The sequence below is a fragment of the Pseudopipra pipra genome, chromosome 3, assembly GCF_036250125.1.
Source record: "Pseudopipra pipra isolate bDixPip1 chromosome 3, bDixPip1.hap1, whole genome shotgun sequence".
Classification (NCBI taxonomy): domain Eukaryota; kingdom Metazoa; phylum Chordata; class Aves; order Passeriformes; family Pipridae; genus Pseudopipra; species Pseudopipra pipra.
In genome coordinates, this window is record NC_087551.1 from 97,342,326 (window position 1) to 97,359,442 (window position 17,117).

General features: G+C 34.1%; 1 protein-coding gene across 2 annotated transcripts in view; it reads left to right on the plus strand.

The window, feature by feature from the left end:
- The window catches only part of LOC135412059 (gamma-2-syntrophin-like), a 298,003-nt gene that overhangs the window by 107,334 nt on the left and 173,552 nt on the right, over positions 1–17,117 (plus strand). For both annotated transcript variants that reach the window (XM_064650434.1, XM_064650435.1), the window contains exons 3-4: positions 7,542–7,598; positions 7,685–7,742. In XM_064650434.1, coding sequence (XP_064506504.1) covers positions 7,542–7,598; positions 7,685–7,742 — 115 coding nt within the window. The remainder of the gene's footprint in view (positions 1–7,541; positions 7,599–7,684; positions 7,743–17,117) is intronic.

Sequence of the window (17,117 nt, forward strand, 5' to 3'; positions counted from 1 at the left end):
ATTTCATCATGAATATTTTAAATAATGCATGTTGCAATGTAGGCAAAGGTGGAACGTCACTAGTGACCTTCCTACGTTGAGAAAGTTGCACATTTAGTTCATCACCTTGTTTTCTGTCTGGTTTTTAATTAATTTGAATTATCCATATATTTGTGCAAGGGCCTTCCCTCATGGTTCTTATGTTAGCCTAACTCACCTTTAAAAAATACATTGTCTTTTCCATGTCTGCCAGTTCTGTTGTTATAGTATCTCTTCGCTGTCTAGAGATTTTATTTTTTCTCCTATAGTTCTAACTTGTTTAGTGCAGGCCTTAAATTTCCTAAGCATTTTAAGAACTTGAACCTCTTATAAAAAAATAGGGATTTTATTTTCAATTTTGTAGTCATCATGTATCAAGGCTTTTTTGAGAAGTATTACTAGAGAGCTTCTGCATTGTTTCATCGATGTGTTCCTTCAAGAGTACAGTAAATGTATCTGGCCCTGGTGATTTGCTACTATTGCTTAGTCAATTTGTTTCTGAAGTGATTTCAAATTCAGACAGACCCATATATCCTTTGTGCTCCGAAGACAGTTGTAGGAACATGTCTAGTTTTTTTCATGCTAAGGAAAGAGTTCATTTATCTTGCCTTCAGTAGCCTTATTGACTCTGAGTATGCATTTTTATATCTGATCATAAATCAACCCTCTAGTTTATTTGGGAGACCTCTTGCACCTAATAGATTTGAAGCTTTATATTCATTTTTATTCTTTTTGAGTGTTTTTGAAACTCTTTTTCCTGCTGCTGTCTAATTTTGGTTTTTAATTTTATTTGCTTATGTTCCGGTTTCTTGTCTTTGTATGAATATATGTCCATCACTCTTTATGTGTTTACCTCTCTTAACCTCCTCTTTAGCCATGTGATTTTCATTTTTCTCCTAATTAAGCCCTTTTAATAAGCTTATTCATTGTCTCTGTGTTTCCAGTTGGTATCCTTAAGTACTCTGTTCACTGCCTATAAAGTTTTAATTTTCTTAGCTGACCTCTTTATTTTTCCATTAGACACAGTTTCTCACTTTTGCATAGTTCCCTCCTTGGTATCATAGTTCCGTAAGTGTTGAATGTAAAGTAAATAGCAGTTGCTATTACAAAGTAGCTTTTCAGTTGTAAAAAGATAAACTAGATCTTGCATACTGTACTTGACTAGGGCAAGTACTGAGTCTAGTCTTGTGAGCTCCATGAAGCAGTGACTGATAGAGACTTGATTTTTATTGACTGCATTATATCCTATGTATATCTGCCAGATCCACCGGAGGTTAAGTCAAGTCTGTTACCACCATTACATTTCTCATTCCTGTTGCCTATCTCCCTGTTTCAGTCATTGTTACGATCCTAGTTGTGTGGCCACTAGTGAAGATTCTACACCTGTATTTGGCTTGTATTTAGCCTGGAATCTGTTGGTTTACTGTTGGAGTAGTTGTCTTATTAATTTTATTTGTTCAGCTGTCCTGTATTTATACCTGTCTGCTGTCGTGGTTCACTTAAAGCCTCCAGTTATTCCACTGTTTGTCCTCGTGTTCGAAATAGCTCTGACATGAATCTCTTCCAAGACTGTGCAACCTTATTGTGAGAAATACATATCTTTCTTTTTTTGATAACTCTGGCTGCTTATCTAGCCTTTTTTTACATTTCTTGTATAATTTGTATCCCAGTATTAAAGTTTTCCCTACCTCTCCAGAGTGTTTATACCTCTGTTTAGTTCAGATTTAGTGCAATTTTGGTTTCGTTCTTGACACTCTGTTTTACAGTTCCTGTTTGTATTATTCTCTTCTTAACTTGTCCTTCACTTCTGAATACAGAATATCCCTGTTTATATTCATAATAAAAGCAGCATCCATAATTATACTGTCTTCTGTACCTGTCAACTTTTCCAGTGCTACAGTTTAAAACTTTATTTGTGGCCTTGTCGAATTGCAAGTACCAGCAGCTTTGGTTCCTTTACAATTCAGATGATGTCTGTGCTTCCTTTACAGGCTCTCTTTATTTCAAGAAAGCCTGCAGTTTATGATGATCATAAATCCATCCTCCTTGAGCCATCTCTTTAAGAAGGAAAAAAAAAAAAGTCTTGCTTATCTTCCCAGCCCTACAGGGATTACTGGACGAGTTTTGGAGAACCTTAATGTAGAAGTTCAGGTCTCTAATTTCTTTTTTTCCTACGTAATTTTCATACTTAGGACTTATTTCCTGTGTTTCTCTGCATTTTTGGTTCAGATGCAGACCAAACCCCCTTGATCCTTCTTTGGTTAAGCAGGATTCCTGTGGGAGGTGTTACCGTGCATTTGTGCAAGAGACTGAAAGTTGCTAATGTCCTAAACATTATCAAAATCATAGAAAGACTTTCTTTTCAAACTGCAAAGAAGGAACTGCCCATCTACGACCACCAAAGCACACCATGACCCCAAATATACCTCCTGACTCCGACAGGAACTTGAGATAAGACTGTTGTCAAATTATCTCAGGTCTAAGGAGAAGTAACAAAGGCTCAGGGAAGAAGAATGTATCCACAAAGAAAGCCAAAGTCAAGAGCTGTGTTAAGAATCAGCCCTAGCTGGGCTCGGCGAGTGGAGAAGGAGAAGGGTTTTGGGTGTGTGATGGCAAAATCTCTCCACACAAAAAAGAAGGAGTAAACCCCCCTGCTCCAGGAAGACCACGTACAGTTGGGACATTCACATAAGAGGCACCTGAGAAGGGGTCATAAACCATCAAAGACCCCCAAAGCACCCCCTCAGACTCATTCCTGAAGTCTTTCACTACCAGAGGACTTCATGTGACCCAGCGATGCAACAAATCCAGAGTCTGTTGCATGAGACTGTAAAACTTCCCCCCCAAGGGAGGTGCCTGGGCATCTCCTGAATGTATTTTAATCCATTGGACTCTATGTTTTGCGGGACCCTCACCACTGAGAAGACCAGAAGAACTGGACCCATGGGATGCTGCTAGGTTCCACAGAGTCGAGATACATTTTCTATTTAATCTCTCTCTGTCACTCTCTTTTTCCCCCACCCTTCTTTTTCCTCTCTCTGTCTCACATTTACTGTTAAATAAAACCTGTACTATTGACTTTGGCATCTGGTCTCATTTGCACCTTAATTCAGGTAGAGGCGTCTCTAATAATTTTAGCAACCAGATCATGACAACTTGTTCAGTTAAACACTTTGGAGTCTCCTCCCTGGAGTCATAAATGTATCTGTTTGCTTGATGGTCATCTACCACCATTACAGATGTCTGGGATTTCTGCTTTGAGAAGGGAATTTGCACATCAGGACAGTGCATTGAAATCATCCATTACAAGAACTACTAATGGAATTATTTCCCACATCACCAGCCTGTTGCATGTTCTCAATCTTCTCAGTGAGACGGATATATATCCCCTCTTCTTCTGGGGGGAAAGTACTCAGATCTAATCTTCCATGCCTTCATTTCTTCCATGAGAAAGGATGGAAAGAGATTCCTTTGAAGGTGATTTTTGTGTTCAAGGGATTTGCAACTTTATGTTGAGTTTTTCTCAACTAACACATTCTTTGTACAGCCAGACATCTGCTTCTGCCATTACTGGTACTTGTAGGGATAAGTGGAAACACTCTAATTTAAATAATTTCATGTAGTTAATGTATATTGGTGTCCTTTTTCTTTTTTTTCATTTATGGTGAGATCCATTATAGACAGGTCTATGTGACTTCATCTCTACTAGAAAATAAAACACAACCATAGCACACATTCAGCATTGGCCCACAGTTGTCTATACTGTGTGTGAGTGTGGTCCCTGATGTTTTGACTTGTGCCAAATTGTCTATACTGAGTGTTAGTTTACTCTCTGTCTTGGTTTTGGACAATTTCAGGTACAGCCTTCTCAAACAATGCCTCAGATCAAATCAGGAGATAGCGTGTGTCATGCAGTGTCCCAGTGAGGCAGTATGGATGGTAGTAATAACGTTTTCAAGGAAAGAAAATTTATTTGTGTGAACAGGAGTTTTACTGTGTTCTTTTCTGGAGAAAATCCTCCAGCCTGCTTTATTTTAGCATTAGGCATGGCTTGCAAGACTGGAGTTGTAAAACAAATAGTCTGTTCTTTGACTCGAAGAAGAGGTGAAAAATTTCTTACTGAATTCTGAATTGCCAGATAGGAAGAAAGAAAGCAAAGAAAGGTCCTGAGAAGAGAATGTGGGACTACAATAGGATAAATTAGAGGGAACAGAGAGAAGAGATCAAATAAAAGTGAATAATTATTGTTTAGCAAATTTCCCTATAAAACCTGAAGTTGAATTCAGTACTGTCTTGCTTTCAGAAGGTATCTAATGCTGAATCTCCTCTAAATCACCCAAAGTTTTTTTTTTTGTAGTGAGCATCCTATTCTGAATTTTAAGGGTCCCAATGAAGGATTAAGTGGAAATAGGCTATAATGAGCCATGTAAATTTGTGGGTTTTCCCCAACAAATGTTTTTTAATTTCCTCCTTTAAAATAAAATTTCAAATTCAAAGACTAGAAAGCCAGAAATAAACAGGCTATTATCTCTTAACTCTTGGCTTTGTGTTGTCTTCAGTGTTGGAAGATACTCAGGGAATGAGTTCAGGGGTTACAGGAAGAAAAATATAACCTCAGTATCTAGTGGTGAATAATACTTCCCCTGAAACAGAGGTGCAATATAGTCTTAGATGTGTCATGTACATAAACTAACACCAAATTAACACATCAGGCATTAGGAGCATCTCATCTTCTGCAGTAAAATTACAATGTGTTAAAATGCTGAACATTTACAGCTGAGGCTGAAACTGGTCAAGAAGGTACTTTGAGCAGATAAAGTTCATATAAATGCTTTTAAAAATGCATGTTTAGGCATTTCAAATCACTAAAACAGAATTAATCACCCCCAAATCTTTGTGTGCTTCCATTCTTCCTCTGTAGAATGAGGATACTTGTGTTGGGCTGTGAAACTAATTTTATTTATGTGAATGTCCCTACATATTGTACTGCTTACTAGCATTAAAAATTTCCTAAGCATTTTAGTAACACTGCATTTAGAACTAAACTAAATTTGCATTCATGAGATAACACAGTCCTACTCTAAATAAAGATGATTTAAATAGAAGTAAATAAAAATAGAAGTATCTGTATACTCTAAGGTCTCAAGGCCTTACGGTTCACAATCCTATTACATTAAAATATACATTACAGCTACATTACTATTAAAAGCAAGTTTTTTTAAAAAATGCGGTTATGGTGTGTCATACTGCAAAAGTTTAAAATCTTGTCTTTTGTTTATAGCCTTAATGGGTCTGTTTTCCTCTTCAAGTCATTGGCATTTTTTACTGTATCTGTCTGTAAGATTTGATCGTCTGCCAAGAAACATACCTTAAAACTGTGCTTGATCATCTCTGAAAAGTTCTCAAATAAAGCTAAATATATTTGACTCCTGGCATCTATTACAGTAATACACAAATCTCTCAAGCTATTTGACATTCCTGTAGCTCTTACCTGCTACCTCTCCTATTTCTTTGCGTCATCAAAATTATTATCAGAGCTAACTGTTTTATTTAAAGATGTGCATCACTGCCAGATACTGAAATAATTTATAGTCTCTATGTGCCTTTCAATAATGTCCTGATGATGTAGAATTACAGTAGTTATTTTTTCAGTGACTTTGTGCAGGAAGGTGGGGTTTTCTCTTACTCAGCATGGGTTTTTTGCAAGTGCTTTTCTCTATTTCTTTGAGCTTATTACCAGGATGACCTTAAATGACCTTGACCTTGAACTGCTTTATACTTAGAACCTATCCAGTTCATAATTACCTTATCACAAATGTTGTCCTTTACAAATATATATACTTTTTTTAGATCACCTTTTTTTTTTTTAAATAATAATCCAGGTATTGTCACTATCCTACAAGAAGCATTTCCACTAAGTAGTAGATTTATCTCAATTAAATTTTGATTTGGAATCTTCTCTCTGGCTGGTTTACACGTGCTTAAAATACACTGTATTATTTTGAATAGCTTTATTTTTTTAATCAAGTTTTTGTGGGGCATCAGATCACTTCCTTATAAGAGTTATTACAACAGTCAACTCTGTCATCAAGATTGGAAATTTCAGAGCAAGTATTCATGTCATTTGAAAGGTATTTTCCATACCACTTTTCCCCTTCAAAATTATTTCTCTTTAGATCACTATGGATTGGTCTTACTGCTATTCCATAATGGAATGCATGTTCATTGCCAGATTTATGCTCATCTGACCTCAAAGCATTGTAATATAATGAAGATCAAAAGTTTTGATGCAGTTCCAAATGAAGAAAAGAACCTATAAAACAATTTGAATTAGATTTTAATGAAACTGAATTATATAATCTGAAATTATGTCAGGTACCTTTTGATATGTCAGGTATCGTGTCTAAATGCAATAGTTTTCCACTTTTTTTTCCATTTTTAGCACAGACTAGTGTAGTACAGTGTTCATGGGAAGAGAAGCAATTTTGAAAATGTATGAAACTACTCCTAACTCTTTTTACTATGTGGATTACTTTTACTCCCCTAAAATGAAACTGAAATTTATGATTTATTGTGTTTCACTTTCCCCTGAGTCAATATGAATATACGTCTAGCAAGGTAAATGTTACAAAAAAAAAAGAGCTACATATATTAAAATAACTTGTTAATATATGATTATGGTCTTGACTGCTGAAATAAATATTTACATTTATCTGAATCAGTGAAATCATAAAGTACCCAGTCAGGGAGTATACATATGGGAGTATTTATGTATAATTTGATTTAAAGAAAAATCAAAAAATATATAGAAAGATGATATTCTATCCAGTACTGTTCAGCATGTTCCAGAAAAAGTTCCCTTCAAGTGTATAATTATTGTCAACAGATGAAGTGCTATTATTATATTGTCAGGCACCATGAGTTACACATTATTGAAATCTCAAATTAAGCATACTGTTAAACATATGATAGGTTTCTCTAGAAAAATATTGATAAATGTTTATCTTCTTTGTGCAGTTAAATATGAAATTCAAAAAATCAGCTATTTGAAGCAGACTATCACTAAAATTTTTTCAGCATATGCTGCAAAAGAAAAAAAAAAGTAGAAATCTGGAGATATAAATTTGAAAACATTGGCATTTTCGATCAAAGAATTAGAACACATGCATACATGATAGCTATGCAAATGCATATCTCAGAGCTCTTTGTGTAGTTTTCCAATGTCAAAACAAAGCAAAAGTATGTAAAAATTTCTGTTCAGGCAGGATATCACTTCAGGGATAGAAAAACTTACTAAAAGTCTGCATACGCAACTCACAAGTTCTGCTCTCTGTAGTAAGGAATTAAGTGATCCCTACGAATCAGTGTTGAATGATACTTCAGAACTGAACTTGATCACTCAGATTCTAGGCTGCCTTTGAGAATTAATTTTTGAAAAGTAAATGAGGACCTAGGAACATCTTCTATGATCATTCGGATATTGTATTTTCACCTAAATTTATTTTTTCTACAATTTTTTAAAGCACAGAACTGTTACACTTCGTAGACAACCAGTTGGTGGCTTGGGCTTAAGCATAAAGGTATGGGTAACTTCTCGTTTCTTCTTTTAATTTCAGTATGACCACTTCAGTCTCGAGATCTCATGGTTAATATGCCTCTCTTACAGGGTGGTGCTGAGCACAAAGTGCCTGTCGTCATATCAAAAATATTTAAAGACCAAGCAGGTAACTCATGTTATTTACTTATATAGTACCATAGTAAGTAATAGTTTCAGGAATCATTTTTTACTGCAGAAACAAAACTATGACACAGAAATCTACTGATGTTCTTAACTTTAATATTGCAGAGGATTCAAAAAATACAAACCAAATATGTATTTTCCCCACACAATAATTCACTGCTATATGGTATGACTAACTTGCCTAGATGCTAGCAGAGAGTGATTTTTAATGTTTATTGTGATGGAGATAGCACAAGATCTAAATCACTATAGTCTGTCCTAATTAAGTATTACATTGACATTTATCTAGCAAAAGGAACCTTTGGGAGACCATGTCATTCCTCAGGCTTAACTTGGCAAGTTGGAGAACTGGTCTGGAAAACAAAGAGGTTCTTCAGTAAGGTGGGCAGAATCTTGAAACATGAGCTGAGGTTCGTAGCTGATGAAATTAAAGTCTCTTCTCTGGTGGACACAGATATGGGGATTAGTTTTTTCTTTTATTTTCTGAGGCATTCTTTTACATATTTGAAAATTAGTTGTCTTTATGTGGAAAGCTTCTGTGTGTTTCCTCTCTTCCATAGAATAAATCTACCAATTTCATATAGCCTTTCCTTCAAAAAAAGACAGTGCTGCACTGTGAAGCTCAGTGCATGTCCTGCTCTGTAAAGGACTCAAAGCCAGTGACATGATCTTTTGAACTCATCAGGCTCTTTTCCTGCTTTGCTGCAATAGAGATTAAGCACATTTGCTTGGCACCATATTTGGCCTCATGCTTTTCTATGTTGCAAACTGTGCTTGTTTTTTTTCCTCTGAATTTTCTTCAGGGGGCCCTTATTTTACTTGAAATGTAATACCCAAAGTTGATAATCCATTTTCATCTCATACCTAGTGAATATTGGCTATGCCAGTACGCTGTTGGAAACACTGCTTCAAGTCTCCTGTGTACGGTACTTAAATATCTCAGTATAATGATTTATTTTATACTAGCATTTCTGCAGTGAGGAAGAGAAGGTGTTTTTATGTCAATTGTGTTACTGTACATGAAAGAGTAATAGGTTCCTTAAATACACACTATAATAAACCATACCAATAAAAGAAATGCATAATAATAATAAAATGAATATAAGCATTCAGGTCTAAGGCAAGTAATTCAGGAAATTAATCACCAACAAGGAAAGCTATCTCCTGCTCTCTTAGGACATAGTGTTCTTAATCAAGTTTAGTAGTGAGTTTGTATATAGAATACTTACATTCAGAGTTTCATACATCCTGGTTGTTTTTCTTGAACTGCATTTATTTCTAGAGTAACAAGTGCAACAACAATTTTATGGGCTCAGCTGTCAAATTTGAAAATGTCTCCTCAGATAATTCTAGTTTTAAGATCTTGTAAGATCCTTTTGTCCGAGGAAACTCCAAAATGACTAGTGGTTATAACCAGAGGCAGTGCTGTATCACAGCAAGCCTGTATGAAATGTGAATAGCATGAACATATTGACACATTTGGCAAGGTGTGAAGGAAGTAGTCTATGTAGTATCAGTTGCCCCACTGGCATGAAGTGAATCTGAGGCTTGCTTTCAGCACGTGTTGGGATGGTTCAGGTGTACTCCTGAGATCCCTTCCAGCCTGAGCAATTCTGCAATTCATTTAGTGCTGCAGATGCTAAAGATCAGAGATATGTGTTATAAATGGTTTTTGTGGCACATAGCATATCCTACATTCCCATTCTGGTTACTGAATGTCTGTGCAATAGAAAATAGTGTAAAGTTTTCTGTTTGTTTGTTTCTTCCAGAAAATGCATATGTTTAAAAAACATCAAAAGATTTTCAGCAAAATTTTGGAAATACAAAACCTTTTTCTGCAAATCTTTTTCTTTGGATTTCTTCATGATCTCACAAATCATGAAGTGCTGATGCTATTCAGTATAGGAGGAAGAGAATAAGAAAGCCTACTCACAGTGTTACTTTTCTAGTATCATATTTAACTGATAATTAATAGCAAGTGAGATAACATGTCCAAAGTTAACCCACAGGTGACCTTGAGGAAATATTTCTGATTTAAGATTTGAGTGCTTTAATGCAAAAGAAAACAATCTGGTAATATTATTTAAGGGAAAATAAGAAGCGTTCTAAAAATATGTGCATTCTTTCTCCATATATATATATGTAATATATATGAATGTACAGATATCCATACCAAAATACAGATGTATTTACATTTAAAAGAATATATGGAAAAATATTTATGTTGAATATAATGGGAGGAAATGTCAAGCATGAGGGAGAGATGAGACTTACAGTTTTACCTCAAACTAAATTTAAGACTGAACATTGTATATTCATGGTGTGGAAAAATCACCAATGGTCTTTCATTACACGAGGTGCTAATAACAGTGGAAGTTGTAGGCTGGCTTCAAAAGTGGCTTTGAGTTAAGCAGTAAGATTAGTTGCTGCTTTAAAGCAAATATACTGAATTTTAAAAAAGAAAAAAATTATATCTTGCAGTACCATTTGAAAGTACATAGTTTACCTATAATGATTTCTTATCAGGGATTTTTACTACTTTGGGTCCTTGAGTAAAATTCTTGAATTTATGTGAGTAAAATTGTCCTTAATGAGTAAAGAATTGATTTCCTAAAATGACTGACAATTTGCAATACTTTTTATGACACTTAGTGCCGGCTATATGATAACACTAAAATCATGCTTCCAACTTTTCTTTTTTTGGATAGAGTACTATTTTTTAGTTCCAAAGCTAGAAGCATAATAGAATAAAGGAGTTGCTTCTTTTTTAGATCTCTATAACCTTTGGGCTATCCTAAGTAGATTATTTAGTCAACTATCTTCGTACTATATAATTTTTTCAAATATAGAAGTGATTTTGCTGATGTTGACCTAAGCATCAGCTGACAGCATTTGCCCTTCAGTTTTTTTATATAGGATGAACATTTCAATTGGATTTCATTTCATTATTCAACACAAGCACTTCTATAGCAACAGTGTTAATAAATAACTATGCTTACAGTTTTGACCTCTCAGCTGTCTATAAATTTCAAATTAAGCTATCCTGGCTCAGTCTTCAATAAGACTTTCCTAAAGAAGTTCACCGAAACAGAAACTCAATTCAAGAACATAATTTTACATATCTGAAATACAAGATAAAGTGGTCATTCAGTGCTGGAGACTAATTTCCAGTGTATTGCAAATCACTGTAAAGAATGTCCTGATTTTTTCCTGAACACATCCTCCTCAACAGTATTAAGAGCAAGTTTTGCTAATACCAAAACCATCACTGGGTTTAGACCTTTTAATTTTTTTCTGTGGCTTCTGTCTTCCATTCTAACAAAGGGTTTTTCATACCACCTAAGCTTTTGCTAAAGTAAGTTCCAGAGAGACAAAAGTCCTGTGCCAGACGGAATGAGAACAAGTAAATGCAAACACAGTTATAAATTTAAAAGTAGAGTGATATAATTAGCTACAGAATAATTTTAATCCCATAGGTAATTATTTCACTTCCAAAGCCAGGATTTTTTTTTGCTACCCATATATCAAATCATCCAGTTGACTCAGGATATTAGCAACATTACTGATAATCTCCCAGATTATGAAAAGAAATATTGGTGTTCAACTTTCTCAGTAATATTTTATAGGCCTGATTCAGGCTTTCTCTAGTATTGAGATTTGATTTTTTTCTTTTTTTTTAATGTAATTTAATGCAGTATTGTTTTTCCTCTGTTTTCCTTTTGAAACTGGCTTAAAATAGAGTACATTGTACTCTCTCATTGTACAACAGTTGATGATTTGCTAATATCTTATAGGTTTGTAGTATTTTTATATATGTGTTATAACTAGTATTAACAGTTTATTTGTGGTAAAGGCTGCTGTAGATTTACAGTCAAATAAATGTAGAGTCCTATTCAGTCCTGTTACTGAATATCCTGAACTTGGAAAGGAGTGATACTGGTCAGAATTATTATTTTACAGTGAATTCACAAGATCCATTAAAAATACTTCAGAGAATCTTTAGATGCTAAATGTGGTAAAGTGTACAAGCTGTCATGTGTTTACATCTTTTTCTGTGTTATTCCCATTTTTGATTATTAAAGAATCTTAATGAATTTGTGGAATCTAAAGGGTGGAGATTGTAAAAATGAATAGACTTTGAAAACTCACCTCATCATACATACAAGTGACATACCGCATATAATATTGGAAATTTTAGTTTGTTAAATATCAAACAATAAGATTACTGGTTTGTGTTGCAGAATTATCAAGTTAACAATCACATGTTGCCTCTTGATGCAACTTTCCATTTTTGTGAGACCTGGTGCAATAACCTGACTACTGCTGTGAGCTCTGCTCATATCTCATATAATATGTGGAGTCAGACAAGCAGCAATGATGAAACAGAACTGTGGGTTCAGCTCATGAGGTGTCATGAAAATGGATAAATAAAATTAAATAAAACCCAGTGGAATAGGGTTAGTTTGCATTGTGCCACTTTCAAAAAAGATTCTCCCTTGAGAGCCAAAATTCATTAAAATCTTAATTTGAATGCATTTTCCCACCTTCTGTGATAAAAGTTGGCTTGTAACTCACATTTAGTGCATTTCTGACTGAGGATGCTGTATACCCTGGCAGGATTGGAATGAACTCTGGCCATTCAGCCACTGAAACATTCTTGGCTTGAAACCATGTGCTCTGCAAACACAGACTGTGTCCAAATATCACATCCTGGCTGCCTGTATTCAGGACCATCTGAAGGACGTGGTGTCAGTTTGATGAGAGCTTTTAACAGTTTCACTTACATGCCAAACAAAGATGGTTTAGTATGAAATTGTACCTCCACCCCAGGTTTTTTTTTTTGCATTGACTGCAGTCATCTCAAAGGATGTACAGCCAGGGTAACCCAGGCTAGTCTGAACAAGTTGATGTGAGATTGCAGTCAAGCTGCACAGCATAGTTGTATTAACAGCTGATGTTCTTCATCCCTACAGCTGTACTCACCTTGGCTTCATCAGCCTTGGTGTTTCATTCCACTGAGCCAGCAAGCTCAATATTAAGGACGAGCTAAGCCAGAGTTACTTTCATTTATAAGGAAGCCAGAATGGATCGAAAATTTGTGTTATGTCTTGTGCTAATGAAGGTGAAGACTGAATACAATGCCATTTTTGAACATAAGGCCTCATTAGAACAGACGACATTTGAAGTTGGTTGGTGTTTAATTTTTGGACATTCTTTCATAATATCACTTGCAAATGTCTTCATTTTTTTAAAACATTATTTTTATTTTATAGCTTTAATTTTTAATTATTTTTGCCAGTGTTATTTTTCTTTATTATTGGAAAGCTAATGATATATGAAGTTAGCCTCTTATTCATTGTTCTTTCTCTTGGACCTATGCCTTCATCTCTAAACTTATTTTCAGAAGGCATAGAAGAACATTCTTAGAATTTTGTATTTCTCTTTTATCGTTGCCTCCTTAAGACTAGACAGGCAAAAAAGGCAGTACCTTTTAATAGAAAGAACATCTTAATGAACTATTGAAGATCAGTCAACAGAGAAAAGGAAGGTATTTTGTTCTCTGAGTCAGTAAAGTTTTTGTATTCAACCTAATAGTTAAGAACATATTTAAGGTCCAGTGGTATGAATAGCAGTCACTGTATACTTAGTGAAAACAGTAGTCATTATATACATAGTGAGAAACATATGATGAATTTCTCAGTTGAGATTCTAGAACAATTTATATTACTGGGATTTGTTTTGAAGTATACTTTAGCAAAAGGCTTAAATTATTGATCTGAACATAAAGAATTCCTTTGGGTAGAAGGATGCAGAGAACTAATTTTTAAGTTTTTATTTATCTGAACAGGCATATGCTTAAAATCAGATCTAGTAAATGTTTTTTTAAGATGTTAATGTCTTAATTGTTAGAATGAAATGCATATTTTTACGCATTATAATTATTCATAAATATTTCCTGGACAGAAGAAAACTTTAATGAAATATTTGTAAGTTTCACTTAGAAATTTTGGTCTAGAATCTGTGGGGGTTTTTTTATTAATATTTAAAAGCTTTATGAATCCAGATTCACTTAGAAATTTTGTTCTAGAAGCGGGGGGGGGGTTATTAGTATTTAAAAGCTTGATGAATCCAGAATTCATTTTTACTGAGAAAACCAAAGCATTTCCACTTTAGGACAGTTTGAAATTTCTTTTTATTCTTTGGTTTGAGTAAAAATCAGAAACAGTGGATTAACTGTCCAGCTCTAGATTTAGGCAATTGTTTATGTACTTTCCGAAACTGAGGTTTTACATACATATACGTATATATTGTATGTATGTGTGTGTCTAAATAAAGTTCTGATAATGAATAATGCTTTCTTGCTAAGTGTACAAAGAAGTGGTATTCAAAGAGCATACTAATGTTCAAATACTTCTTCATGCTTGTGAAGAAGATCAAGTTTCAATAAAAGACAATTAGCTTTGCTTAATAACTGTGTTATAATACAAAAGGTTTCTGAAAATTGTATTTCAGTTCTATAGGTTTTTATGATGAAAATTCTCATTGGAAGGTGCATGTTGTAGCTTATGAAACAAAAGAGGTAGGTATAAAACCTAAAAAACATTATTTGCAATTTCAGTGGACCTATCATTCTTAAACTATAAAGTAAATAGAGAAAAATGTGAAAAATACATTGTATCTTTTTAATTGTCATCTGTTCTAGCTAGCAGTTGAATGAATAAACCGTAACTTTAGGATGCCAATTACATGTACAGTTTCTTTCTTTTCTCTATTCACCTACCTCTGATTGACAATGTAGTTAGTTCCCTTATGAACTGCAGAAATCTAATGAAATACCACTTGAAGTTACTATTTGAATTTGCACCATTACAGTCCAGGATGAAGAAAAAGGTTAATGACATTCTGTGCAGGGAAATTAGAGAATTATATAGTATGCTTTCAGATAATTTGTCCAGGAGAGAACTAACTGCCTTATGTCCCTCTGAGGATGGATGGTATTTTGGACTTTGGATTTGGAGCTTGCTTTTACCACAGTGCTTTGGTACAGAAACTGGAGAAGCAAACACCTAGACAGAAATCATCATTCAACTGCATTAAAGATTCCTGTTGCATTGAAAGATACTAATTAAAATCAGAGTAAAATTCACACAGAATATTTTGGGGCTGAAGCAGTCAAGAATCATCAGAATATTTGATGGAAAGAGCAAATGAAACTAACTTCTACTTGGAGATAATGTCACATGGAATAATATGAGGAATTTAATAACATCCTTTGACAATTTCATAGAAGTTCTAATTTTTATCTTTTCACTGTTCTTATCTTTCCCTTACTGGTCTCTGAACTAAAGACTTTTTAGGCTATTTTAGGAACTACATCTTTTCTTTTCTTGTAGCTCATTTAAAGCCTGTATTTCTGCTACTTTGGGCATCCTCCCTTAGCCTCCAGCTTTGTTTTCCAGTGTTTCACCATCACCTCTACAGTATTTAAAATTTTTGGCATAATGTAATAGAATTTAAAGGAAACATACTTGCATATTTTGGAAGACAAGATTGAAGATGCTAGATTATAATTTCCTTATATAATGTTACCTATTAATAACTTGCCATATTAAGCTCAGAAAGTCTTTTATGTGCGATATTAATCATATGTCTATTAGTGTAAACCTTATACCTTAGAATATTGCAACTATATGATGAGATTCATTTGCCTTTACACTGTACTAAATTTCTTTGTCAATTTATTCTCCTAATGGTTAATTAATTTTAAAATACACACGACTATTTTTACCTCTAAAATATTGTAATAATTCACAGAATCATAGAATTATTAAGGTTGGAAAAGACCACGGAGATCATCGAAGCCAACTATTAAACTCTTGAGATATTATCAAGTTTAGATTGATTTAACACTTTTAACACCACTAACAATATTTCTAGAAATACCACATTTTGCAATTTAAAATAGCTTTCACTGACTCTTAAGGGAGTCTTAACTATGCTTGACTAGTAGAACTTATTTTTTAAGCAAAATATAACATATTCGTAGTTATAACTGCTGCTTTTGCTTCTTAGTTCTTGCTACTTATTTCTGAATTATGTCTATGTAAAATGCATGAGTATTTTTACTTTTATTTTCAAACTCAAGGGACTGTGGTTAGGCAAGTATCCCAAGTAATAAATGACAGTAAAAATGCAGTACTTTCAGATTTTCTGAAAATACATTTAAAAAACCTTACTACCTTGCTTTTCTTACTGTCACATCTTAGTTGTCATGACTTTTCTTAAAAAGGTAACATTTTAAAGTAATTACACACCTAATGTTCCAATTCGGTTTCCTTGCTTTGATAATTATGTCTTTCTATAAAGGCAACTGAATGTAAAATGGGAAGTATTTAGTTCTACTGAGAATTTATCATGATAACCATTCCTGTGGGTTCTCTCTGCTGCAACATCTACAAGCTGATCTGAGCTACATTAGGCCTCTTTCCTTAATTAAAGAACTAAGCTGTTTTCTCAGTTTTCTTCACTGAGTTCATACTGTATAAGAATCCCATTGCCATTTGGTTTGGCTAAAGAATCTTGCATCAAGTCATAGAAATACCTGGATTCTGTGGGAAACTCAGACCATCTGAATTTTTCTCCTTTTGTTTCCTAAAGTAGGTCTGAAGTCAATTTAATTATAGTGTATGCTGGTACTTTTTACAGATAGTGTAAATTACTGACAGTGTAGTTCATGTCACAAAACTGTTTGCAATCAGAAAACCATCCTAAAGCCTTTAGATAATTTTTGCTTTAGTTCCTCCTAACAGTTACATGGGTAGAAATAGAACTGAACTTTAATACTATTTTTCCATCCTACTTTTCAAAGCACGTTTAATGAAAGATAGTAGCACACCCAGGACTATTCCAGATCCTAGTCTTCTCAGTTTTGGCATACATGCAGCCATTGTCCCCACCAGCTCAGTTAAAAATTGGCAAGTTTTGTTCGTAATATAGGCTCTTTGAATGATTAGGCAACAGTAACAAAGTGGTATTTTGAAATTAGCCTCAGAAAGCAGTTATAATATCATCTGCCTTCTAAAAGCTATGGCGTGGCATAAACAGATTTTGTTTTTAAGGTTAAGGTTCCTTAATGCCCATTGGTATGCTCTTGGGATTCCTAATTGCCCTTACACATCTTACTCATTTTACTTTTTGACATACATAAAATATAAGACAATTTATTTTTGTTTGTAATAAAGCTATATTTATTCCCTTTATAGTTTTCAGTCAAAAGTATTAGAAGTTTGTTGTTACAGTAGTTCTCCTTTCAGGTTGTATTCTATTCTTGCCACTAACAGAAAAATGGTTTTATCAG